This window comes from Vigna angularis, chromosome 9 (genome assembly GCF_016808095.1).
Source record: "Vigna angularis cultivar LongXiaoDou No.4 chromosome 9, ASM1680809v1, whole genome shotgun sequence".
NCBI lineage: Eukaryota > Viridiplantae > Streptophyta > Magnoliopsida > Fabales > Fabaceae > Vigna > Vigna angularis.
In genome coordinates, this window is record NC_068978.1 from 28084590 (window position 1) to 28094717 (window position 10128).

The 10128-nt window shown below is 34.3% G+C and overlaps 2 protein-coding genes across 4 annotated transcripts; both read left to right on the plus strand.

Annotated features, from left to right (window-relative positions):
- Positions 1-5862, plus strand: LOC108346746 (disease resistance protein RUN1). The gene is made up of 7 exons (XM_052868650.1): positions 1-552; positions 643-1726; positions 1810-2073; positions 2202-2930; positions 3397-3944; positions 4380-4613; positions 5773-5862. The coding sequence occupies exons 1-5, from the start codon at positions 47-49 to the stop codon at positions 3862-3864; spliced, it is 3051 nt and encodes a 1016-aa protein (XP_052724610.1). The 5' UTR covers positions 1-46; the 3' UTR covers positions 3865-3944; positions 4380-4613; positions 5773-5862.
- LOC108346747 (disease resistance protein Roq1) lies at positions 5573-9591 on the plus strand. 3 transcript variants are annotated; one of them, XM_052868649.1, is made up of 5 exons: positions 5573-6253; positions 6353-7436; positions 7519-7803; positions 7935-8141; positions 8260-8394. In XM_052868649.1, exons 1-5 carry the CDS (start codon positions 5748-5750, stop codon positions 8263-8265), a joined length of 2088 nt encoding a protein of 695 aa, XP_052724609.1. In that variant the 5' UTR covers positions 5573-5747; the 3' UTR covers positions 8266-8394. The 3 variants fall into 3 exon arrangements, with proteins under 3 accessions (XP_052724609.1, XP_052724608.1, XP_017441287.1); XM_052868648.1 differs by adding an exon at positions 9082-9314 and having other exon boundaries at positions 5575-6253; positions 7935-8663; XM_017585798.2 differs by adding an exon at positions 9042-9591 and having other exon boundaries at positions 5580-6253; positions 7935-8663.
- The last annotated feature ends 537 nt before the right edge of the window (positions 9592-10128 follow it).

Sequence of the window (10128 nt, forward strand, 5' to 3'; positions counted from 1 at the left end):
CAACTCTTCACTGTGTTGCATTATTTGCTTTCTCTTCCAACACTTCATGACGTTATCAATTCCTTCCATGGAACTTGTCTCATCGACTTCCAAACTCCCACGGATGTACGACGTTCTCATCAACTTCACCGGAGAAGATATCCGTAGGAAATTTGTTTCTCATCTCGATTATGTCCTCTCTTCTGTTGGATTAACTACTTTCCTTCAGCACGACAATGCAGTGCAGCCAAAACACATCCAAGAGCCTATTCTGAATCTGTGTCGGGTAGCAATTGTTGTTTTCACCGAAACCTATTCTCAATCTGCTTGCTGTCTTCATCAGCTCCAACAAATCATTGAATGGCACGAAACTTACGGCCGACATGTTTTGCCCGTATATTACGAAATTCAGCCATCCGATGTACGTCTCCAGAAGGGTGACTTTGGGAAAGCCTTCAGAGAAACTGCACATCAAACATTTTCAGCACAAGAACTGGAGCATGGCATGTCCAGGTGGAGTCACGCAATCACAAAAGCTGCAAATTTCTTTGGATGGGATGATTGCAATTACAGGTAAATCACTCACTCAATAAGCATATTTTAAGCTTTTGTTTGAATTTAGGTAATACATGACTTCCTCATTAATTGCTATTGCACTTGAAGGAGTGATGCTGAACTAGTGGACACAATTGTTAAGAGCATTATTAATTTACCAGTCTTGTCTGCTACAAAATTTCCAGTTGAATTACATTCTCTCGCGGAAGAAGTGATTCAAATTATAAAAGATAAATCAACGGGACTTTGTAGGATAGGGATATGTGGAATGGGAGGATCGGGTAAAACCACCCTTGCCAAAGCCATCTACAGTCAAATTCATGGTACATTTGTGGAGAAAAGTTTTATTGAAGATATTTCAGAAGTTAGTCGGACGAGAGGGCATGTACATTTACAACGACAGCTTCTTTCAGATGTCCTGAAAACAAAGGTAGAGATACATAACGTTGAAATGGGAAGAAGTATGATTCTGGAAAGACTTTATCGGAAAAGGGTGCTCATTGTACTTGACGATGTGAATGAACATTGTCCATTAGACCTATGGGAAAGTAGGGCATGGTTCGGTGAAGGAACAGTAATAATCATTACAACAAGAGATGAAGACCTGCTAAGGAAACATGAAGTTCGTTCAGTTTATCGGATAGATCTAATGAATGAAAACAAGTCCCTTGAACTTCTTAGTTGGCACGCATTTAGAGAAGCAAAACCAAAAGCAGAATACATTGACCTTGCAAAAAGAGTAGTTTCTAGATGTGGAGGACTACCTCTAGCTCTTGAAGTCATTGGAAGTAGTTTATTTGAAAGGACGAAAGAAGAATGGAAGAGTGTAGTGTCAAAATTAGGCAATATTCCCCCACATGAAGTTCTACAAAAATTGAAAGTAAGCTTCGACAGTTTGCATAATCAAATGGAAAAAGATTTATTCCTTGATGTATGCTGTTTCTTTGTTGGTAAAGGCAAAGCTTATGTTCGGAAGATTCTAAATGGCTGTGGAGTAGACGCTGATAGTGCAATAAGAGTTCTCATAGAGCGTAACTTCATCAAAGTTAAAAAGAACAACAAATTTGGAGTGCATCCTCTGCTACGAAAAATGGGAAGAGAAGTTATTCTTGAAATTTCAAGAAAGGAACCTCGAAATAAGAATCGGCTGTGGCTTGATAAGGATATGCATCACGCACTATTAGAGAATACTGTAAGAACATTCTTAATCTAAGGTTTTGAAACTTCTTTTGAAAGTGATTGCTTTCTCATGTCGAATATATTATTTTTTCTTAGCTCTTTTCATCACAGGAGAACAAAATCATTCACAGATGGCCTATGGAAAAGGATTTATTTGAACGTTATCCTCCTTTAGAGATAAGTGGCCCATTAACATTGGTGAAAATCACTAGAGATTCTGAGTTCCATCCTAAGAAACTGAAATGGATCAGTAGGCAAGGGTTTCCTACAGAATACCTACCTAACGAACTTTATCTGCATGATGCTATGGTGATTGATTTAAAATACAATCTTCTTCGATTCTTCTGGAAGGAACCTCAGGTTTTTGTTAAGCGCCATTTTCTTTTGAAACTTAACTAAAATCATATATAATACTTGTTTCCACTTATAACTATTTTATTTCATCATTTTCTTTTCTAATATTTTATCAAAAAACTATCTTCTTGAAGGTTTTGGTGTCCCTAAAAGTCCTTAATCTCAGTCACTCCATGTACTTGACAGAAACCCCTGACTTTTCTAGACTACCACGTCTTGAACAGCTCATTCTCAAAGATTGCCGAAGATTGCGTCAAGTACACCAATCTATTGGATGCCTCTGCAATCTTACACTTCTAAATGTGAAGGATTGTACAGGTCTAAACAATCTCCCAGAAGAAATATATAGGTTGAAATCTTTAAAAACTCTCATTCTCTCTGGCTGTTCAAAGATAGACCTAATTGAAAAAGATATAGGGCAAATGGAATCCTTGATAACTCTAATTGCTGAAAATACAGCTGTGAAACAAGTGCCTTTTTCCGTTGTAAGCTCAAAATGCATTGGACATATTTCCCTACATCATTTTGAGGGATTGTTATATAATCTTCTCCCTTCTATCATTCGGTGTTGGATGTCGCAAACAGTGAATCCCCTATCTTATATTCATTCCTTTTGCATGGATAAGGAGCATAATAGTGGGGATGACATTATTCCACTATTTAACACCCTTGCAAATCTTCGAAGCGTTTTGGTGCAATGTGACACCGAGTTTCCACTATCTAAGCAAGTAAGAATTACTATGGTGGAATATGTTGTAAATATTTCAGAATCAGAAATTTCAAAGCATCACTTCAGATTTTCTTTGATTGGCTTTGGAAGACACAGAGAATTCTTCAATACTGTGAGCGATAGCGTATCTCAGGTTCTTCCATAGCTCTCTTATTTCTTTATTACCTTCACCATTAATTAAGAGAACATAAATAAAACGAAACTACAATATGGAACTTTTAAAACCCTTTACTTCTGTCTGATTTTTGTAATCAGCTAACCGAGTCATTATACTTATACTAAGTACTAGGAATTGATTTCCATTTCCTTTCTTTGCTTGATTCGTGATTGTTTTATTCCCAATGATTGTAGAATTATAAACTGAAAGAGATGAAAATATAAATGCATTCTAAATCTCTAAGGACATGATGGTGATATATACAGAACAAAACTAACTAGGTTTGTTTAAATTAATTATCAATGATGCCTTAATTATGTTTCACATTTTTGTTAGATTATAAATGCTGAATTCATAATATTTATGATAAAATAATGATTGCAGATGGCAATTTGAACAGCAAAATTACATAAATAATTAAGCTTTTCATCTAATGGTACAGGTATTGGCAAGCAGTGAGTCAAGTGATGTTTCTCTCCCTGGCGGCAATGATCCTTATTGGTTGGCCCATATGGGTGAGGGACATTCTGTTTCTTTCACTTTGCCTCAGGATCGTGTCATGAAAGGAATCGCTTTGTGTGTTGTTTATTTTTCAACCTCCAAAATCATCGAACCTAAAGTTGCCACTGTCTTAATTGTTAATTACACGAAGTGCACATTACAAATGCACAACCATAGCTCAGTAGTGTCCTCTAACGATGAAGATTGGGATTTCATAAGTTCAAATTTAGAATCTGGAGACAAGGTGGAGATTTTTGTGACTTCTGGTCATGGATTACTGATCAAGAACACAGCTGTCTATCTTATATATGGTGAATCAAATGACTTGGAAATGGAGCCTTGTCCTGAGCCAAAGAAAAATGGTTTAAATAAATTCATTAAGAAAATGTTAATATGTGACTTCTGTTAAGTTAATGTTCTTTTTTGAGAACAGAAAAGGAGCTGGAACCAAAGAAAAATTCCTAAGGATCTCTGGTAATGAGACTTCTGGTAAGTCATTCATCTTCTTTGAGAACAGAAGGACCCCTTGTGTTATGATATTAATCTTGGTGTTCTTGATTGCAATTTACTTTTTTAAATCCTTTCATTGGTTTTTTTAGAGTTAAGAAATTCTTGTTTATTTTACCTGTTTCTCACTAGTTACATTGTGCTTCCTTGGCTTTACTGGAGTTATTTATTGTATTTGTTTTCTCGTTGCTACTTTTGTCAACTCTTTTCCCTTTTAACAAACATTTCATCAAAAACATCCTCGTAAATAAAAATTGCATCATGAAATAAATATAGCTATGGCTCGATATTTTGCTTAGTGTTTTTTTGTATCAGTTGGGAAGTCTCTATTTTTGTTTCAACATGATAAGCATTATGACCTCAAGTTTAATTTCATTTCTTCTTATTTACGCTTATTCTATTTGTCAATCTCTGCAGTGGTTGACTAAACATATTACACGTTAAGATACACAACCATTGCATAGTATTTTCATTTTATGAGAAGACTAGCATGGCATAATATCAAATTTACAATGTGGAGACAAGGTGGAGATTTTTATGACTTTTGATCATGGATTGTTGGTTAAAAAGACAGTCAGGTATCTGATGTATGGTGAGCCAGAGAAAAATTTCCTCATTAGATTCATAAAGAAAATTGTAATGTGACTTGTGGTAAGTCATTTATCTTCTTGTGAACATCAGAATCATTTTAATTAAGGAATTAATCCTAGTATCCTTCATTCCTATTTATTTATTTTCCATCTTTTCCTTGCTTTTCTTTAGAGTATAGATTATGGTTAAAGAAATCATGTTTATTTTACCCTGTTTCTCTCTCTTCAGTGGTGCTTCCTTGGCTTTACCTGACTTGTTTATTGTATTTGTTTTCTGATGGTCACCTTTTATCAAATCTTTTCCCTTTAGCAAATAATATTTCTTGTTGTTCGATATTTTATTATTTGTTTTGCTTTGCCATCTGCTAGGTGGTTTCTGTTCTTTGTAAACACCGTAGCCTTATCCCTTTCTTTAAGTCTAAATGAAACAAACTTTAATCTCACTTCTCCTTTTACACTGATTCTATTTCGTTTGTGTATAATTTAAATATGTTAACTTTTGTTTTTCAGTTTACATTTACAAGTTTCGTTATAATTTTCAGTTTTGGATTTTTATTATACCTAATTTTTTAATTTTCAGTTTTCAACTTTGTGTTTCAAATAAAAGGAAAAATTACATTACTTTGGGTTTTTAATAAAATGAATGACACTCATCTTTTGTATTTTTAATAAATGATACAAAACTTCCTAAGTCCTAATTATGCTATATCTAGTTATTTGATTTGATTTGATTTTAAAAGTAAATTCAGGTATAGCTATATATCTCTAAATTGTATTTATGCTTTCTGTTTTTTTTTCTTTATTATTATTAACGGCCTCCATAGATATACGTTAATGTGTATTTCTTATTTTTTAAAAATTTAAAGACATACTTGCTTGACATAAAAATAGAGATACTATAACGCTTTTAAAATAAAAAGTAAAGTTAATATGTAAATTTTAAAAAAAATAGAATATAATTATAAAAGTTTTCATACTTATTATTTTAAGTGTTTTTTTTTTCTGTGGTTCAAAGTAGTATGTTGGTGTAATATCTTAAATGGGTAAAGTAAAAAGCGTTCTGTGATAGTCATATATAATGCGCTTCCACTAATATAAAAAAGTTACTATCTTTAGCTACTTTGAATGCTTTTGTGTCTGTACAGAGATCATCCCTTTCACTGTATTGCATTATTGCTTTCGCTTCTAACACTTCATGGCGTCTTCAATTCCTTCCATAGAATTCGCCTCTTCAACTTCCAAACTCCCACAGAAGTACGATGTGCTCATCAACTTCACTGGAGAAGACATCCGCAGGAAATTTGTTTCTCATCTCGATTATGCTCTCTCTACTGTTGGACTCACCACTTTTCTTCACGAGGAGAATGCAGTGAAGGGCATGCACATCCAACTACCTATTCTTAATCTGTGTCGGGTAGCAATAGTTGTTTTCACCAAAACCTATTCTCAATCTGCTTGGTGTCTTCATGAGCTTCAACAAATCATCAAATGGCAAGAAACTTATTCCCGACATGTTCTGCCCGTATATTACGAAATTCAGCCATCTGATGTACGTCTTCAGAAGGGTGATTTTGGAAAATCTTTCAAAGCAACTGCACAACAAACATTTCCAGGGCAACAACTGGAGCATGGCATGTCCAGGTGGAGCCACGCACTCACCAAAGTTGCAAATTTCTTTGGATGGGATGAGAGCAATTACAGGTAAATCACTCACTCACTCACTCAATCAACCATATTTTGAGCTTGTAGTATAATTTTGGCACTACGTGACTTCTTCTGTAATTGCTATTGAACTTGAAGGAGTGATGCTGAACTTGTGGACAAAATTATTAAGGGCATTCTTAATTTACCAGTCTTGTCTGCTACTAAATTTCCAGTTGGATTACAATCCCGCGTGAAAGATGTGATTCAAATTATAAAAAATAAATCCACGGAAGTTTGTGTAATAGGAATATGGGGAGAGGGAGGGTCAGGTAAAACCACCCTTGCCAAAGCTATCTACCATCAACTTCATGGTACATTCACAGACAAAAGTTTTATTGAAGATATTTCACAATTTAGTCAAACAAGAGGGCATGTTCATTTACAAGAACAACTACTTTCGGATGTCCTAAACACAAAGATGGAGATACGTAGCATTGAGATGGGAAAATGTATGATTAGGGAAAAACTTTCTGGGAAAAAATTGCTCATTGTACTTGACGATACTAAATTTGATCCATTATTAGACCTATGCGATAGTCATGTATGGTTCGCTAAAGGAACTGTCATAATAATTACAGCAAGAGAAGAAAGCTTACTAAGGATACCTCAGATTGGTTCTGTTTTTTCGATAAATCTGTTGAGCACAAATGAGTCCCTTGAACTTCTTTGTTGGCACGCATTTAGAGAAGCAAAACCAAAAGAAGAATACAATGACCTTGCAGAAAGAGTAGCTGTTCATTGTGGAGGACTACCTCTTGCTCTTGAAGTCATTGGAAGTAGTTTATATGAAAGGACGAAAGAAGAATGGAAGATTGTATTGTTAGAATTAAAGAAAATTTACAAACATGATGTCCATCGGAAATTGAAAATAAGCTTTGATGGTTTACGCAATGAAATGGAAAAAGATTTATTCCTTGATGTATGTTGTTTCTTTGTTGGTAAAGGCAGAGCCTTTGTTACAAAGATCCTAAATGACTGTGGAGTAGATGCTGATAGTGGAATAAGAATTCTCATAGAGCGTGGCCTCATACAAGTGAAAAAGAACAACAAATTAGGAATACAACCGATGCTACAAAAAATGGGAAGAAAAATTATTCGTCAAATTTCAGGAAAGGAACTTGGGAAGAACCCTCGACTACGGTTTGGCCAGGATGCAGAATATGAACTGTTAGAGAATACTGTACGAACATTTTTTATCTATTGTTTTGAAACTTCTTTTTGAAGTGTTTCCTTTCTAATGTGCATTATATTGTTTTTCTTAGCTCTTCTCATCCAAGCAGACAAAAGTCATTCGGAGATTGCCTTTGAAAATAAACCCTAAACCTTTGAAAATGTTTTTAATAGCCACAAGAGAGTTATTCGAACATCCTTCGGTAGTAAGAGACAAATCAAGACTTCTGAAACTCACTAGAGATTTTGGGAAACTGAGATGGATCAGTTTGCAAGGGTTTTCTTCAGAATACCTACCTGAAGACTTTTATTTGCAAGATGCAATGGTGATTGATTTAAAACACAGTCTTCTTCGATTCGTCTGGAAAGAACCTCAGGTTTTTATCACGTGTAGTCATTTTCTTTTAAAACTCAGATTAATTAAAATAAAAAATACTATTTTCTTTTATAACTGTTTTTATTTTTCGTTTTCTTCTCTAACATTTTGTCAAAAACTATCTTTGTAAAGGTTTTGAAGTGGTTAAAAGTCCTTAATCTTAGTCACTCCATGTACTTGAGAGAAACTCCAGACCTTTCCGGACTACCACGTCTTGAACAGCTCATTCTCAAAGATTGTCCAAGATTGCGCAAAGTACACCATTCTATTGGATGTCTCAACAATCTTGTATTGCTAAATTTGAAGGACTGTACAAGTCTGAGCAATCTCCCAAGAGAGGTATATAAGTTGAAATCTTTAAACACTCTCATTCTCTCTGGTTGTTTGAAGATTGACCCGTTGGAAAAATATATAGTGGAAATGGAATCCTTGATAATTCTAATTGCTGAAAATGCAGCTGTGAAACAAGTGCCTTTTTCAATTGTAAGCTCAAAAAGCATTGGATATATATTTCTACGTGGTTTAGAGGGATTGTCATGTAATATTTTTCCTTCTATCATTCGGTCTTGGATGTCACCAATAATGAATCCCTTATCTTATATTCATTCGTTTTGCATGGATATTGAGGATAATGGTTGGAATGATTGTTTGCCATTGCTTAGCACCCTTGCAAATCTTCGAAGTGTTTTGGTGCAATGTGACACCGAGTTTCAACTATGTAAGCAAGTTGAAACTATTCTGATCGAATATGGAGTAAATGTTACAAAATCAGGAATTTCAGAGAAGAACTTAAAGTATTCTTTGATTGGTGTTGGAAGATGCAAGGATTTCTTCGATGCTGTCAGTGATAGCATTTCTAAGGTTCATCTCTAGCTTTCCCTTCGTTCATTACCTTCACAGTCATTTTATCTATTGATTAAGAGAACACAATAATCCGAATAAAGTATAATACAGGTTCATCCAAAAGTATCTGATTTTAATAACCAACTAACCAAGTGATTATGCTTGTATTAAGTACTCGCAAAATGATTTCCACTTTCTTTCTTTACTTGCTTCATGATTGTTTTATTGCCAATGATCTTAGAAATATAAACTGTGAGAGACAAAAACAGAAACTCATTCTGAATCCCTAAAGAAATGATGGTGATATACACTGAACAAAAACTATTAACCAGACTTGTTTTAAGCATATATTAATTTTTGTTTAATCAAACATGCCCTTATTATCTCATGATATAGGTATTTGCAAGCAATGAGTCACGTGATGTTTCTCTCCCAGGTGATAATGATCCTTATTGGTTGGGTCACATGGGTAAGGGTCATTCTGTTTCTTTCACTGTGCCTCGAGATCGTGACTTGAAGGGAATGGCTTTGTGTGTCGTTTATTTATCAACCCCTGAAATTGTGGCAACTGAATGTCTTAGAAGTGTCTTAATTGTTAATTACACAAAGTGTACATTGCAAATACATAACCATGGCACGGTAATTTCCTTTAATGATATAGATTGGCAAGGTATAATATCAAATTTAGGATCAGGAGACAAGGTTGAGATTTGTGTGACTTTTGCTCATGAATTGGTAGTCAAGAACATAGTTGTCTATCTGATATGTAGTGAATTAAACGATTCACAAAAGGAGCCTGCGCCAAAGAAAAATTCCCTAGTTAGAATTATAAAGAAAGTTGTAATGTGACCTCTGACAAGTCATTTATCTTCTTTTAGAGCAGTAGGATCTCTTGGGTTATGGAATTAATCCTCTTGTCCTTGAATGCAATTTATGTTTCCTCATACTTTCCTTGTGTTTCTTTCAGTAGCTTACATTTAAGAAATTCATGTTTATTTTACCTTGTTTCTGCTCCTCACATTGTGCTTACTTGGCTTTACTTGAGCTGTTTATTGTATTTTGTTTTCTGAATGTTGGTTTTGTCAATTTTTTACCTTTTAGCATATTTCATTAAGAAATCATCGCAAAAGATGCTGTTGCATTATGAAATAAAGATAGTTGAGGTTCGATATTTATAAAAAAAAATATACAATTAGAGGTTTCCTTATAGGTGTATGACTTCACATAATGAAATGTATTGAGGTTTAAGACTTCCAAAAAAGAATAAATCACATTCAAGCATTGTATATCTTGAGTTTATCACGTAACAACTTTGTCCTTTATATAGGCCTTCAGAAATAAGAATGTTTCTTGCATAATCTCTAGAGATATTATCCTTTTATGCTTGATAACAGAATTGTTTGCATGTACATGGTCTTGTAAATTGATGCACTTCCTTATAAATACTGCGAGCTATGAATAAGGAAATATGCAAAGAACATTT